This window comes from Pelobates fuscus, chromosome 2, assembly GCF_036172605.1.
Source record: "Pelobates fuscus isolate aPelFus1 chromosome 2, aPelFus1.pri, whole genome shotgun sequence".
Taxonomy (NCBI): Eukaryota; Metazoa; Chordata; class Amphibia; order Anura; family Pelobatidae; genus Pelobates; species Pelobates fuscus.
The window spans coordinates 23,567,790-23,585,916 of NC_086318.1; the positions used below are offsets into that span (position 1 = coordinate 23,567,790).

General features: G+C 40.7%; 1 protein-coding gene across 1 annotated transcript in view; it reads left to right on the forward strand.

Moving 5' to 3' along the window:
- Positions 1-18,127, forward strand: part of MSRA (methionine sulfoxide reductase A) — a 267,236-nt gene that overhangs the window by 175,846 nt on the left and 73,263 nt on the right. The window contains exon 5 of the mRNA XM_063440808.1: positions 17,126-17,232. Within this exon, the coding sequence (XP_063296878.1) occupies positions 17,126-17,232 (107 nt within the window). The remainder of the gene's footprint in view (positions 1-17,125; positions 17,233-18,127) is intronic.

Genomic DNA, 18,127 nt, shown 5'->3' on the forward strand with positions numbered 1-18,127 from the left:
CCTCCTTTGTCCGAAGGCTTTATGATGAGATTTTTGTTGTTACATAGTTCCCGTAAGGCTCTTTGTTCATTGAATGATAGGTTGTGTTTCTGTGTTTCAGGTATTGGTAATTTTTCGATCTTATTAGTGGTCATCTGAACAAATAAATCAACATTGGTCACTTCCTTAAGTTTGGGGTATATCAGCTTGGGGGTTTCAGTTAAGTTTTATATAGGATATTGTACTGTTTAGTACTCCATTCTTTTCTGTTCTCTGTTGCATCCTCCATTTCTTTCTATTTTGCACTGAATCAATGCATCTTTATGAGGAATATTCAGTGTCTCCGTGCCGCACTGACCCAGGAAGCACCTCTGGTGGCTGTCTGAGTGACTGCCAATGGAGAGCCTCGAAACACTGCCTTTTCTCTGAAAAGACAGTATTTACATTAATATTCCTGCAGGAACTATACTAACTATACTCACCAGAACAATTACATTAGGCCTTTAAAGAGGGGGAATAATGTCCAAGCGTCAGTCAATACCTGAAAGTTTGATGGATTAGGCGCAACTCAACTTTGCTTGGTGAAAATGTTGTTTCTCTTTTTTGTTGTTGAATAGTTAGGTGCATGGAAGGCCTCTCCATGCTGCCTGATCAAATGAACAGGACGTGTGTCGGGAGACTGTGTCAGTCACTGCCAGGGGAGGTGTGGAGAGGGTTGCAGAAATTAAGGATCTTAAATAGCAGATAACTGAACAGTGATGCTACAGTAGTGCTCACCAAAACCACTTCATTAACTGATTTACAGCTAGATTTCAGTAATCCATTAATGTGAGCACAGTATTGTCAGTGGAGTTGGTACCATCTTGGAAGGGATTATTCTTACATTTGGCAGGTGTGATTTCTGACCAATCCAGATCATAATAGTTTCTAAACAATAAATGGAGTGGGGTTAGTGTGTCAGTGCTGGTTTCTTCGCAGTTCTGCAATATGCATTTCCGTAGCTGTTCACCATAAAAAAAAGGACATCTGATTATCGCAGAATAAGCGAGAAATTGAAAAAGACATGCAGGCTAAAAATAAAAACTGTTGAATTCTGAGATTATTTCTTTTTTTATTTTAGATGAAAAAGAAAGTATTTTATCTCCCTTCAAACATATTTTCTTTTTTGCTGTGTTTGAGGTGTAAAACAATGAGCTGCTGCTTTTGGGTACAAACTGGTTTTTTTTTTCTTGTTCTCTTTGAACTGTGCCAATAAATAATTTCTCATGTTTGCTTCCAAATAGCTCCACTCGGGAGGTTTCATTTCCCTCTCAGTATGGCCTATTTTGCAGTGGATTGGATGTAGGAATGCTGTTATTACATGCAGTTTATATTGGCTACTTGTGAAATCTGTCAGAATTTCTCTCATGTTCTGTAACCTTCTGCTTACTGACTTGGTCCTGCAATCATTTCCTGCTCACCCCCTCCTTGAGTAATGGGTGGAAAAGCAGTGGACCAGTCTGATATTAGAGTACCAATCTCACTACCCTCAGGACACACTTTTTTCTTAACATATTTGGTTTAAGATAGGAGTCTCGGAATTTGAGAGGACAGTCTGGAATTTGTACCCATGTCTGACCTCCTTGGCTTTTTTACTCTGATGTTCCACATTTTTAGATAACAGATCAAAGGTAACATTGGATTACTTAACACGCTTACTCTGCGCAAAGGTTTTCCAGTTTTTTTTTTCCATCCACACGAGAGTGGTTTAGCAGTGCTCATTGAATGGTCAGTTTAGGTTAGCTGTCTTTTCACAGCCATGAGGTTTATCATATTGTATCACTTAGCGTTCCCCACACCATAGCTGCTGTCTTTAGTTCCATGTCAGTGAGCATGTGGACTTATTGTCTGCTAGCATGCAGTGCCATCAAAGTTTGCTACAATGAACAGTATTTAGCTGTTCAGCTCACTCTGCAAATAACCTTTACACTAAACCAGTCATCCACGAAACATGTCAGGTAGGTAGCTTTAAGTCTAGGCTATGCATGGAGCTTGTCCATTTCACAAGCAATCTGCCTCCTGCAACTGTGTATGTCACCCAATGCAATTACTACTGCAATCCAGGACAAATAGAGCAAGTGAAGCTTCAACAACCAATAAATATATTATCTTTCATTCTTTACAAGTTTCACACTCCTTCAGGTCATTCCTTCACCTCCACACATTGTTCTCTTTAACCTCTTTTGGAAGACTATGGTTTAATTTGATAGATCCTCTGCATATACTATGCCAGACCTTGGACAATCCAACCATTGTGGGAACACAACCTCCCAACCTGGAGTTCCTTAGTTGGCAGTTCCGTAAAGCTGACCACATGCATACAGTTTAAGGGGGGATTGAACGATCGGGTCTCGGCCACCTTCAGAAGGCTGGCTGAATATCACAGGAAATCTAGTTCATAGTGTGCAGGACGGCAGATGTTGCTTGCTCCAGGTTAAGCTGCAAGTTAGGTTGAGGGTAACCAGCCAAGCTCACTTATCAGGACTAAAGATTGACAAACCGGGCATAATAAAATATTTATTAACTAAGGTATGTACTTGTAAGTGTTTTCTTATGTCACATATTATAACTTTTTATTAATGAAATAATGATAATCCAGGGGAGATGCATTATCCATGTTCTTCGTGATATATCTAGAGAGTCCCATCCCTGGACTTCGTATAGATACACAACTCTTTTCCTGCGGCGATGCACAGCTCTGTCTATGAGCAGCTGCTGCACAGTCTGTCCGTGGTATTCTTTACTCTAAGCCGCTCCAGGAGTCCTGCTCCCAGAAGTGAGAGCCATCTGTTCCTTATGCAAAGACTCCTCCTAGACATAACACTGTCTTCTGCTACCTTGCTGTACTGCTTCCTGCCCCCTGGCAAATCTGGCCTTCCCTTATAGATAGGTATGCCTGCAGTCAATGGTCCCCTGATTTAATATTGTGGACTACTAAACCAGCTTCCAATCCTGGCACTGCCATCCCCTGTCCAAGGCAATCCAGAGAACATGCAAAATACAGCACAGAAAGAAACTGTTTTTCGCCTCCCTGCTAACCTGGTATAGTTGGTTAAATTAATATTACTTTACTGGTTAATATGGTAAATGTCATAACACACATATATGGTTCAGCGCACTTACACACACAATACTTTTAAGCATTTTCCCAACAATCTTTTCAAGCCATCTCATGTACAACATATGGATTTAGTCACATTGTATGACCATATTGTGTTTAAGACCACCGTTATTTACAGAGTACCCCAATATCGGTGGTTCCTAACAGACTTTTTCATTTTCAACGCAGGAGAAATGTGAACTGCGTCACTGCTCTGTCTGTTCCAGGCGATTCTCCTACATTTGAATCACTTTTCCTGACGCGTATTATGGAGGACCTGATAAATTGTAGCCAAATATATTTTCCTTTTGGTGCAATTCTCACTAAATGCTGATGATGTACGATTATGTGTGCTGCTGTGTGTTTTCATTAAGGATGTTTCTTGTTACTTTGTCTCACCCTGGGCAGTGAGTTACCTTTCTGTCATTCCTTAGACTTAATAAACGGCCAGCTAATTCACTTTGATTTAGCCTCGGTCTAGAAGGTCCCGTAGTGATATTATCAGAACTTGTATAATTAGTAAGTTATACAAACTCACCTGGTGTTCGAGTTTGCACTTAATTTGTCTGTTATCTAAGTTTCTGGCATATGATGGATTGCGAGGGATTGAGAAGAGGAAGACCAATATATCAGTTAGACGTACAACCTACCAATCTCTGCTTTTAGAATAGATATTGTTCTATAAAGAACCACTTGATGCCTGTCTAAGAAAACATTTTGTATTGACTTATGAGCCTCCTACTGTCGACTTCAATTCCCGGACTGCCCCAGCACCTGGGGCAGTTACCACTTCCCGAGCAGAATGTAATAGAACAATCAAAAAGGACAACTGTTTCCTAGCTTATCCTATGGTTAGTTCCCACTCAGGTCTCAAACACGTTTTAGCTCACTAGTGCTATTACAGCCTACACAGAGTAACAAACACTGAGAATGGTCAAAATAGCTTTCCCTATGGTAAGTTGGGGCTCAGGTGTCAAATGAAGTATAGCTCACTTGTGCTTATACAGAGAGAATACATACATGTTTTATTTTAACAAGGTGCAAGGATAGGTGCCTGCTGATATTTGAACTCCTGTCAGTGGCGTTTCCGAGCTTCCCTCTGTGTCTCATTGGGTGTTGCTACAAAAGATTCCCTTTCCCTCCCTGATGGCAGCTACATGAACAATCAAAAAGGACAAACCAGGACATTCCAGTTTTTAGACTCTTCTGTGTGACGGCGTCGGTGGGATCAGTGTTAATGTCGAGCACGTTTACCGCTTGGTAAGGGGACAGTCCTTTAAACTTTAGACATTCCTCCTCTGTTCATTTTGAAGTTGGGCCCTGTAAAAATGTGGCACTCTATAAAGCATCATTCCCTCATATGAACCAAAGCACAATCGCCCACCTCTGTCAGCATTGGCAACAACAAGGAAGAGGCATGTATAAACCTGCCATTCCCTCCTTGCTGGTTCTTCGACCTTTTATTGAGCCCAACAACCCTAAGGCACAATAGTGCGTCTTGCTATGTTTTAAGAGAACATAATAGAGGCGTTTTGCTTTGGGAGATGCGGGCATATAAGCCTAAGACCAGTGTTCGTCTAACCTGCCCTTTGGACTGATCAATAAACCAGGATTTGTTTGCTGATACTCCTGTTTCTGTGTGATAATGACAGAGCCACTGAGATTGCCTGTACTAAAACAGGAATACCGTGTACTTCTGGCTTCCAAAGTCACTTTTGAAGAACATACCGGTACATAATAAAAGGACATAATTAATTAAACATTCATTAGTTTAAAACAATATTTCCCAGTTATTATTCTCTTGTTGGTTTATGGATGTGGAATTATCCCTTGAAGATGAACGGTTTTACCATGTGTGGTGGACCATCTTGAAATTCTTCAAAATGCTTAAACCTTTAAACCGTTATCATGGGGGGAGGGTGGGAAGAAAAAATATAAATCCACCAGATTTCCGTAGTGGAGCTAATCAGCTGACAACATTCCGCTGTATACATCAAAATGCTTGTATGAGTTCCTGATGATGTAGAATGCCCATTATGCCCCACTGAAGCTCATGTTACCTAAAAATATTGTGTTCGGTTTTTGAACAGGTTTACAATGTATCAAAAAAAGATGAACAAAGGTGGAAAAAAGATTTCTGATGAAATATCTACTTTAAATTCTATCTTCAGGCTGCAGATGATGTCAATTGTAGTGTACGACAGCCAAGACACCCCACGTTGCCAGTCTTCCTCTAAATCCTGTCTTGGCTCCATGGAAATTAATACTGTTTTATTTTCAGTTAGTTTTGAGAACTGACACCAATTTATTAAAAGAAAATAAGTCAGTCTCCCGGGGCAGCAGTGTAAAAACCTTTTAATTTCCCAGCAGCAGAACCAATTTACAATGGTCTTTGTTCACCAGGAGAAGATAAAAGTTTTACTTTTTAAATTCTCCAAGACTGCGATACCTGCCTGTATCCTGCGTAGCGAGCATCAGTCAGCACTACGAGTGCCGGCATCCCCCTGTGAATACTTCTTTACTAAATAGGCCAGTTACTACCCGGAGAGGCATTTAGAAGGAATCACACATAGTTGTTGGAAATTGAGAAAGGACATTTTTTTAACCCCCAAAAAATGTACTAACATACACAATCACTGGTCTACATTATACCACACCACTGCAAAACTCCATACACTGCTTAGCTTTGAGGATGCCAGTGTTTTAGATTGACAGAAACCGCTCAGAATTTGCAGGATTGCGGAGTTTGGAGGTACCGTTTATAACAGAGCTCTGCAACGATAATACTCTCAGTAATGTGTCTTTAAACTACAGTAAATTTGTTTAGAATTCAGTCTGTGTAAATACGATACATTGTTCTTGTTCTAAATTACATTTTAGTGACATAAATTGTTATTAGTGAGTCACCTAAAACAAACTCAGAACAGTTCCACACCTGCCCTCCCCCCCCCCCCCACTCACACCCCTAAAATAAGTGTCCCTCTTTGTCCATTCAATGTCCATTCAATTGGGAGGGATGCTAAAGCCGAAATACATATTATTAGACCTTTTCTGCCTTTGCACAGAAATGGCAATATTTGCCCTATTTGCCCAAGAACCACAAATCTTTTTTTTCCATTTGGTTTCCATTTCCTTATGCATCTTAATGAATAGCCTATTCCTTGTAACTTACCTTAAAGGGACACTCCAGTGCCAGGAAAACAAACCGTTTTCCTGGCATTGCAGATACCCTCTCCCTCCCACCAGCCATCCCATGTTGCTGAAGGGGTGAAAACCCCTTCAGTGACTTACCTGAGACCCCCGCCAATGTCCCTCGGCGGTGGTTTCGGGTCCGCTCATGCTCCTCCCCGGCGGGGGAGACCAATCGCACATGCGCTAGAAACCAGGACGTGCCCTCTAGTGGCTGTCTAGTAGACAGCCACTAGAGGTGGAGTTAAGCCTGCAATGTAATTATTGCAGTTCATAAAAAAACTGCAATAATTACAGTTGCAGGGTTAGGAGTAGTGGGAGTTGGCACCCAGACCACTCCAATGGGCAGACGTGGTGTCCCTTTAATTAATATTTAGTATCTTTTAATTCATTGTGCAGGATTTCAATCCCTCGGCACAGCCATTTTGCTCTCCTCTGCCTATGATATCTGCTGTTTCCCTACTGTGAGATTCATTTTCTAGATGGATTGAGAGTCAATTTGATTGGCTACTGCAACACAAACCTTGCTTTAAGCTCCACCCATTGTCAAGTTTTGACACCTTGACTCCTATATACGGTATATATATGGAAAAATAGTCCCTACTTTTCTTTGTGTGTTTTATGAAAACTAGAGTATTCAGGGGGAAAATAGAGATTCAGACACAGGAAGCTATATAGAAGCAGATTACATGAAGTGTATTTTTTGGTAAAAGAGACACTTTAAGCTGTAGTGGTTCTGGTGGAAATTAAAGTTTGGCGTTTAATTAATAATCCTGACGTGTTCAGGAAGGCCCGATGGGTCTGGCATTTGCAATATGCAAGTGGAACTCACAGACATTTAAAAAAAAAATTATCTAATTTCAAAATGTAGAAATAAAGGTAAATTGTCATTTTTGCAGTATTTAATTTTTATACAAAGTAATCAGTGAAAAAAAAATCTGAAATGCTCCGAACACGGACAATGAATATTTATTAATATTCTGCATTCAATAGCTCTTGGCTATACATCCCCCAAGGACTGAATAGGTTAAATGTTCTGGAGTCTAGAATCATAGGCAATGAGGCATGCCGTTGTTAATCATCCTTTACTAGTGATTACTAGCCAGCTCTTAGTCATTTAATCTTTTTAAGGTCAAAAGCTGAGCTGCTGGTTTATATTGCACAGCATTTTCACTGAAAGTTTAATTGTTTTTCAGAGAAATACACGGATTGTACTTTTTACTGTGAGTTCCAAAAACTGTTATGGGGCAAATTTACAATGTGATTCAGGGTTAGTGGGTGATTGGATCTTAAATTATTGCTCTAAATCGATCAGATGTCCTTCATTGACCAAAACAGGATACTGGCTAGAAAAGTACAACCGGAAATTGTCCAAACCGGTGATTTTTGACCTCACATTTGAATTTTTTTAATCTATTCTTTTTAATTTCTGTTTTATGTACTAAACACCTGAAGGGTTTATTCACCTCGAATAACATTTCAATTGCGAACATGCTGATTTGAACCACCAGGGAGCTTCTGTTCAAAATGTTGGACGGTATCTATGCTTATCTGAGAAATGGTTTTAAGGGGAGCTCAGCATCTCAAATTATTACATGCATTGTTATTATTATTATAAATAGATGTAGATTTCCATTAAAGGGATACTATAGTGCCAGTAATACAAAGCTGTAATCCTGGCACTAAAACTCCCTCTACCACCCCACCCTCCCTCGCACTGGGTCTCAGCACCCCCACTTTCTACGTTATTATGAGGAGGCGCTAATGCGCAGCAAGAGCCGCGCGCGCATTAGGCCCTCCCCATAGGAAAACATTGAATCAATGCTTTCTAATCGGGAAATAGCTGAAGCTGAAGTTATTTGTTCCAGCGTCTGTTACCGGACCGAACAACTATTAACAGCCAGGAAGCACCTCTATTGGCTGTCTGGTAGACAGCCACTGACGGCAGACTTAGTGCTGCAAATTCTATGGAACTGCAATATTTTACATTGCAGCACTAAGTGCAATAGGGACACTGCACCCAGACCACTTCAATGAGCTGAAGTGGTCAGGGTGCATATAGTGTCACTTTAAATTCAGCCGGTGTGCCCCAATATCAGCTGGGCAGCCACCATGGCAAAATCCAGCTGCAAAACCACTTATTATTTTTCTAGTATTGACTGCATATATTATATGTATGTCAAACACTTATTGAATGTAATAAAGATAATATGGGTAATGCATTACACTACTGATGGCTAACCTGTCACTCATTATGATGTTTAGCAGGTAGTATGCCGTCACATACCTCCAAAGTGTCTCTATCTAGGAGGGATATTATATTCTAATATCCCTCTTTTCCAGGAGCTCCATATTGCCGGTGTGTCTGTGTGTATAACAGACCTCCACAACAATAATCAGGGGTGCCAAAAAAGTTGGTCCCAAGATCTTTAAAATACAGCTTCCATGATGCTTTGTCATTCTAAAGGCATGCAAAGCATTATGGGAGTTGTAGTTCTACAACATCCTGGGATCTACTTTTTGGGCATCCCTGGCAATTATACTCCCAGTAATGTGTCTTTTAACTTCAATAACTGTGTTTAGATATCAGTCTGTGTAAATACGATACATTGTTATTGTCCTAAATCACGCATTGTTTCATAAATTGTTATTAGTAAGTAACTTAAACATTTCTCAGAACAGCCCCACACTTGGCACCTACCCACTCACACCCCTAACATGAAACTGGCCCTCTTTATCCATTCAAGATGTAATAGTACATAGTTACATAGGCTGAAAAAAGACTTGCCTCCATAAAGTTCAGCATTTATCTTATCAGGTTTTTTACTGCACATGTCTGCATTACGTTTCCAAACCCTCCATGTTTTTTCCTGCACACATCATTTGTACATATTGATGGCAGCATGCGAAATGCGTAGGGCAGGAAATAAAATCCTCAATCATTGAGGAATCATGATGCTTTAGAGTTCTGGGTCCTGCAAGGCAGCATGAACAGATAAAGTGTTCCCTGTAAGCTGGATTCCTGCACCAACTAAGAAAGGAATATTAAAGGGACACTGTAGGCACCCAGACCACTTCAGCTCATTGAAGTGGTCTGGGCACTGTGTCCCTATTGCCCTTAGTGCTGTAATGTAAAACATTGCAGTTCCAGAGAAACTGCAATGTTTATATTGTAGCTCTAAATCTGCCCTCAGTGGCTGTCTATCTGGTTTGAAAAGGACCAAAGGTTCGTTATCTAACGCTGGACATCCTTACGTGCTGCATGAGGACCTCCAGCATCAGATTTTTCCCCATAGGAAAGTCTTGATTAGAGCCCGCTTGTCGCGGGATGGAGGAGGAACATCGGAGCTGGGATCAGATAACTAAATAAAGGTTTTTTAACCCTTTATTTTCCGGGGAGGTGGGGGACAAGGGAGGGCGGTGGCAGGAAAAGTGATAGTTCCAGGAATACAGCTTTGTATTCCTGGCACTATAGTATCCCTTTAATATTGTCTGACATCGTTTAGATAGGAACAAAAGAAACATAATGCAAATTACACAGTATGGTTCCTATAGCTATACGTTTTTAACTGTTTCAGTGCTAGACTACTCCCAATAAAATATTAGTTATAGGTAAACAAAGTAAGTTTTTTCAGAAATACAAATTCCTTTCTTTTGTTCTGACCTCTGTCCACCTCCCTTTGCTGATGTAAAAGAAGTTTTATATATTTTACTTCATTTCCTGCGCCGAGACACCTCCTCAGCAGCCGCCCACTCTGCCTTCGTCAACATGCCATCTGACTCTTGCGCATTGTCGTCCAATTCAGCGCTCCTCACAGAGAAGCCCTGAGAGCGAGATATGCATGTGCAGCAAAACACTGCGCACCTCCAATCAAATGCTGGTTGAAGAGTCGAGTCTGACTCGACTGAGGTGACGTTAACCTTTTTTTTACAAAATGTCAATGTTTTACATTGCAGTGTTAAAACCGCTACATTGAGATGAAGTGGTCGGGGTGCCTTTAAAGTTAACACCGCAGACTATAAATAATCACTAGTCAGAAATGAACACATCCTGAACTCTTTCAGCCTATGATTATCTAGTTTATAATTTCAATTCCATACACTGTATCAAAACTGCTATCACTGCATTAGATAAAGAAGAGATCTTTATATATCTCCATGTCTATATTTCTCCCTTGCAAATTGTTTTTAGGATTCATTTTACAAGCTCAGTAAACATCGCTCTTCCAGTTTTCTATGTTCGTCTTTCGGCATTTTACCCAGAAGCCTTTTCATTTTGCCCTTCAGGCTGCAGAAGGCCGAACGCTCTCCTGTCTCCCTGCCATAAGCCTTAATGACTTCTCATTCCGATGAAAGCCTAATGGCAGGCTTGCCAATGAACCCTCACAAATCTTGCAGTTTGCTTTGTTTCTGCTGAACAAGCTCTTTTCGTTTTCTGTTCATCACAAACCGAGAGAAACAGCACCCACGATGCTCTCTTGATTTCCACGCACGGATTGAGTCCTGCTCCTTGTTAAGCATTGATCCCTGGAGCTGATAAACCATTTAGTGTTTCTCATTTCTTTTGAGAAATGGCATCATATTTAGACCATTGGTAGCAGCCGCATAAGCACATTTTTATTTATTGGCCCTCAGTAGCCATCCTTTAAAGTGACATTGCTGTGGAGTCGTCCTGGAACAGCAGAAAATGATGACTTTAATTATTTCTTCATCCATTTTCCTTATCGTTATTTTGTTGCCCTTTCTCTACAGTGCTTGTTATGAAAATGTGATTTATTTTTTTACCTATACTGTCACAGCTGGTGTGCTAAGGGTTTGCCATTAATGACAATAGTTTGTAACCTGTTCTTACACTCTACACACATATAAAGCCCTTTAGCTTGCCCATTAGACATGTGCAATTCGTTTCGGTCCGAATTAAAATTCGGCTGAATTTCGGGTAATTCGGACATTCGGGTGCTTCCGAATTTCAGAATAGCTTAACTGCCGAAGTGCCGAAATTACAGAATTTCCGAAGTGTAGTAGTACCAAATTGCCGAAGTTCCGAGGTGTCAAAGTGCTGAAATTCCAAAGTTCCGAAGCACAGTATTGCCTAAGTACTAATATACTTACCCAGTGAAAGAAGAAGAATGTTACACTGTATACACGTTTAAATAAAAACATAGCCAGGATTCAGCTGTAAGCGTTTGCAACACTTACAACAATCAAGTAACACACATTCATATAAAATGTAAGTTACTTAGCCAGTCAGTGTAATGACAGGAATGAATAAGTAGATAACTCCCGAATTCCCACGGTATTAGAGAGCTATCTACTAAAAGGCTGGGGGGAGGGGGGGTTACATTTGTATTGCCCCCACCCGCCGCTCAGGGGTTGGGGCCAGGGGGGAGGACATTAGACCCCCCCCCAATTTGTATTTAGGGTCCCCACCCACCACTCAGGGGTGGGGGCCAGGGGGAGGACAAAATGTCCCCCCCTTATTCTAGTTTAGGGCCCCCGCCCACTGCTCAGGGGTGGGGGCCAGGGTGGAGGACATTAGGCCCTCCCCCCTTATTCTAGTTTAGGGCCCCCACCCACTGCTCAGCGATGGGGGCCAGGGAGGAGGACATTAGGTCCCCCCCCCAATTTTTTTTTATTTAGGGCCCCAACCCACCGCTCAGGGGTGGGGGCCAAGGGGGGGAAGACAATAGATCCTCCCCCCTTTTTTTACTTTAGGGCCCCCACACGCCACTCAGGGGTGGGGGTCGGGCCCCCCTTTAGTTTAAAAGCCCCCCACTAGCAAGTCGCGGGTGGGGGCTCAGGAGGGGGGACCCCTTTTTTTTTTTTTTAAACAGTGAGCAGCCATAGACATACCACGAGTTGGGGCAAAATGTACTAATACTAAGTAATTTTTACTTAGTATTAGTACATTTTACTTAGTATTAGTAAATTTTTACTTAGTATTAGTAAATTTTACTTAGTATTAGTAAATTTGTCTGAAAGACCAATTTAGGTCTTTCAGCCAAATTTACTAAATTTACTAGACATGTCCCTACTCGCGGTATCTACTCAGCCTTTTGGTAGATAGCTCCCTAATACCGTGAGAATTAGGGAGTTATCTACCAAGTGGCTGCAAAAGAAGTCCCGAAATCTCGGAGTTCCAAAGTCCCGAAGTGCCGAATTGACGAAGTCCTGAATTTCGGAATGCCGAACCGAGCCGAATATTTTCCCCATGCACATGCCTATTGCTCATGTGCTTTTTGTGTGAAAAGTATGTCCTATGTTTAATTTTACAAAAAGTGCAGATCTCAATAGGAACTGGAAATGTTATAAATAAACCTTTGTTACACCCCCCTTGGCTGTCAATCAGACAACCAGTTATGTTACTGCCTGGTTTGGTTTGTTCAGTGAAGATAAACTCAAGAGGCAGCAATTGCCCAGAGCCCCTGCTTTGCAAATACTTCTCACTGAGCTGCTCTGGGAAGTCTGTGATTGGGCAGCCACAGAATGTCTGGACAGGGTTAGGATGAGAGGTCTTGCAAAGGATTCAGATTCAGAGAACAGTTCTGCAGCTTTAGGAAACTGTTGTAGATATAACCGTCACTAAAATAATAAAAAAAAAAAGCATAATTACATGTATGTTTTATATATGCATGATTTCATTGGGATATATCTACTAAACAGTGATATGTATATGTATTATTATTTTCTAATACAAAGAAACTAGTCCTGCGCTCAAACTCCCATTACTCCTGGACAGCAGCAATGACCATAGTACACATCAGCCAAAATACATGTAGTAGAAACCAAAGAAAAAAAGTTACCTGCGCTCTTTCCACATCCCTATGTATTTTTAAACAAATTGAGGTTTGTAGTTCCCTCCAATGGCCATGAGAGGGTATGCCCACCTGCCACATCAAGGCAGACCTCTTAGATGGGTCCTAACGCTAACCATTCCATGAGAGGGTATGCCCACCTGCCACGTCAAGGCAGACCTCTTAGATGGGTCCTAACGCTAACCATTCCATGAGAGGGTATGCCCACCTGCCACATCAAGGCAGACCTATAAGAGCTTCCAAATCACACACAGAGGAGAAAATAGCACAGTCAGTAAAAAAGGGGGACAAAACTTTTTTAGATACATAAATGAGAAAAGAAAAGTAAAACAAGGATTAGTTAGATTAAAAACAAAAGAAGGAAGGTATGTAGATGAGGATAAAAGTCTAGCTGACTGCCTCAATGAATATTTTTGTTCGGTATTTACAGATGAAAATGAAGGAAAGGGACCTCAGTTAAGAAAAGGGATAAATGAGTCATTTATTACACGTGAGTTTACAGAGGAAGAGGTTCTATTTCAACTGTCAAAAGTAAAGACAAATAAGTCAATAGGACCTGATGGAATACACCCAAAGCTATTAAAAGAGCTTAGTGGTGTACTAGCAAAACCATTAACAGATTTATTTAACCAATCATTGTTAAAAGGAGTAGTCCCAGAATATTGGAAGTTGGAGAATGTTGTGCCCATTCACAAGAAAGGTAGTAGGGAGGAGTCGGGCAACTATAGGCCAGTAAGCCTTACTTCAGTAGTGGGGAAAGTGATGGAAACCATGTTAAAGGTTAGGATTGTTGAACATCTAAAAACACATGGATTTCAAGATCAGAGACAACATGGGTTTACTTCAGGGAGATCATGCCAAACTAATCTTATTGATTTTTTTGATTGGGTAACTAAAATTATAGATCAGGGTGGTGCAGTAGACATTGCTTACCTAGATTTCACTGTTGCACATAGAAGGCTTATCAATAAACTGCAATCTTTGAGTTTGGATTCCAATATTGTTGAATGGGAAAGGCAGTGGCTGAGTGACAGGCAACAGAGGGTTGTAGTCAATGGAGTATATTCGAAGCTTGGGCTTGTCACCAGTGGGGTACCTCAGGGATCTGTACTTGGACCCATTCTCTTTAATATTTTTATAAGTGATATTGCAGAAGGTCTTGATGGTAAGGTGTGTCTTTTTGCGGATGATACTAAAATATGTAACAGGGTTGATGTTCCAGGAGGGATAAGCCAAATGGCACATGATTTAGGTAAACTAGAAAAATGGTCAGAGTTGTGGCAACTGACATTTAATGTGGATAAGTGCAAGGTAATGCATCTTGGATGTAAAAACCCAAGGGCAGAGTACAGGATATTTGATAGAGTCCTAACCTCAACATCTGAGGAAAGGGATTTAGGGGTGATTATTTCTGATGACTTAAAGGTAGGCAGACAATGTAATAGAGCAGCAGGAAATGCTAGCAGAATGCTTGGTTGTATAGGGAGAGGTATTAACAGTAGAAAGAGGGAAGTGATCATGCCATTGTACAGAACACTGGTGAGACCTCACTTGGAGTATTGTACGCAGTGCTGGAGACCATATCTTCAGAAGGATATTGATACCTTAGAGAGAGTTTAAAGAAGTGCTACTAAACTGGTTCATGGATTGCAGGATAAAACTTACCAGGAAAGGTTAAAGGATCTTAACATGTATAGCTTGGAGGAAAGACGAGACAGGGGGGATATGATAGAAACATTTAAATATATAAAGGGAATCAACACAGTAAAGGAGGAGACTATATTTAAAAGAAGAAAAACTACCACAACAAGAGGACATAGTCTTAAATTAGAGGGGCAAAGGTTTAAAAATAATATCAGGAAGTATTACTTTACTGAGAGCGTAGTGGATGCATGGAATAGCCTTCCAGCTGAAGTGGTAGAAGTTAACACAGTAAAGGAGTTTAAGCATGCGTGGGATAGGCATAAGGCTATCCTAACTATAAGATAAGGCCGACTAGATGGGCCGAATGGTTCTTATCTGCCGTCACATTCTATGTTTCTATGTCCTAACGCTAACCATTCCATGAGAGGGTATGCCCACCTGCCACGTCAAGGTGGTTCCTAACTCTAACCATTCACCTTGCTTCCTTGAGCTTCTGGCAAAAATATTTCTAATAGGGAACACATGGGATGGGCAGCAGCATTGCAACCTAGCTGTGTGATACAAAAAGTGAATACAAATACAAAGAAACTAGTCCTGCGCTCAAACTCCCATTACTCCTGGGCGGCAGCAATGACCACAGTAATCATCAGCCAAAATGCATATAGTAAAAACCAAAGGAAAAAAAAAGTTACCTGCGCTCTTTCCACATCCCTACGTATTTGTAAACAAATGGAGGTTTTTAGTTCCCTCCAATGGCCATGAGAGGGTATGCCCACCTGCCACATCAAGGCAGACCTCTTAGGTGGGTCCTAACTCTAACCATTCACCTTGCTTCCTTGAGCTTCTGGCAAAAATATCTCTAATGAGACAGAAAGGGGTATTTTTTATATACATCCCTACATGCTTATTAACCCTTAATAGGGAACACATGGGATGGGCAGCAGCATTGCAACCTAGCTGTGTGATACAAAAGTGATTTTAAAAAAAAAATACATAGGGATGTGCAAAGAGCGCAGGTAACTTTTTTCCTTTGGTTTTTATTATTTTCTAAACTGTATGGATCAACGCATGTGGCATTTATCTTACACTACAGGTACGGGGAGTGTGTGTGCATGTAGGGGTGTATTTGTATGACTGTCACTGTTGACCAGGCCCATGTTCGGCTGGCCCTAAGTGCATGGGTCACCCGATGGCCCATCCAGTGTTGCTGGGCTTCACCAGATCTGATTAAACACATAACAGAACCAAAGTATATCTAAAACTGAATGGATTGCTCTGTCACCCTAAATGCCCACCTTGACGTTTTAGACTTGCTCTGCAAGTGGAAAGGATATAAATATATTAATGAACAAATAACAAGCAAGCATGGCACAGTTGCACTCAATGGTATTCATCAATTTAGATAAGTAAAAAATAAACCTTGCTTCCATTCTCTAAAAATATAGACTGCGGGGTCATAAAGGAATCAAATCAAAAAGAACGTCATAAGCTTTTTGCTTGCTCAAGCTGTGTAAAATGTTAAGCCTCTCCGTTGTACCGTGTATCATTTTTAAGAGTTCGGGAGAAGCCACGGTTTATTTTAAGGCTAAACTCTTTTTAGTGCATATTTATAAAGCTGAAATTCTAGTCCGTTCAGTGTGGATGAGAAATGGACAGTTTGTGGTTGAGAACACCCTTTATCCAGCAGACAGAGGGATAAGATTCCATTAGCTTGATGTTATTGATTTTCTTGCTACACTGTATCTTTTTGGGGGGTTTTTGCACATCGCCAACTGAACGCACATTTTTCCTGGGGGATTTATTGCCGGTTCGGGTATAGCGGCAAAACCAGTTATTTCATTTTCTTAACAGATGAACGCTTGGGGCCAGTTGCCCTCTTGTTACCCTGCAGATGACCATATATACATGAGGGAAGCAAGGGGAAAGAAGTGCTATAGCTGTAGTGGAGGATTTCTTTATAAAATAATTGACCAGGAAAGATACATTGAGATTTCTCTCGTTTTCAAGTATGTCCTGGGTCCACAAAACATTGCATTGATACAATAGGGTACAATAAAATACAAAAATAATATTAATACACAATATATACAAAATGTAACAAAGAACAGGTAGGAAATATATAATCACCCATAACACGTGCATTCTGTTTTGAGGTAAGTAGAGAGGGATCTCTTAAAGAACTTTAGGCTTGGGGAAGATTTTAAAGTGTGCGGGAGGTCGTTCCACAATTGCGGCGCTCTGTAGGAGGAGGAGGATCGTGCTGCTTTCTTTTTGTATTGAGGTCTATGCTTAATACCTTCGATAGTTAATATACCAGTTTCCAGGGTGATGTAACAATGGTGTCACTGTTTTGTTTCAGGAATGCGTCAGGGTAATGACGTTGGAACGATGTATCGTTCTGCCATCTACACCTACACGAAGGAACAGATGGAGGCGGCTCTGAAATCCAAAGAAGATTACCAAAAGGTAACGTTTATTGGCTAACACACACTCAGCTAAATCTGACATCCAGCCCACTGATCCAAAACAAGGAATTACAAAGCAAAACACATTCTAAATGTACAATATTTCTGTTAACAAAATTATTATTTTTTAAATCTTGAAGGTACGGTACTTTATTTAGTTTACAGTTAGACGGACCGTGCCTATTGTGTGAAACATACTAAATCTGTGTAATCACCAACTGATTAAATAAATTGGCTGCAAAGATCTTCTATGGTGAAAGGATTGATGATTTTAAATATTTGAGATCCAGATCCGGGTCTTCTATTGAGATAAAACTGATCTCAAATATTTTCTATGCAGAGGAAGTAAAGACGTACCTTAAAAAGGGAATCTAATGAAAAATAAAAAAATATTTCTGAAAATTACCACTTATATACGATTAACCAGAGCAAAAATGTAATTTGCCATTGCCTATAAGCAATGCTGCTTTTAGAAGTGGTTATGGTGTAAGCAATCTGAAACATTGCCTATAGAGAAATCAGTAAAGTTGTGTTAGCGCACCTGCAAGGAGAATCCAGTAGGGCTGTGCTCAATGTTACATTTTCCCTTCCCTCCTTGATACCATAACGACAGCTCTCGTAGTCAACCCTTTTATATTTATCCCCTCCTTTTGTCCACCCTCTTATACCACAGTCTGTGCAACTTCCCCTCCACGGCATCTCCACCCAGCTCATCTCGGTGCCCCAGTAAAATGCATACCACATTAATGCATGGTGTTGTCACGAACACACCCTACTCTAAGTGTGCGCGAGACTTGGTTTTGGCAGTATAAGGGTTAAACTTCACTATTTGTCTGCACTAGACTGAGAACAATGATTAAAATCTCACTAAACACCACCCACACTTAATTATAATA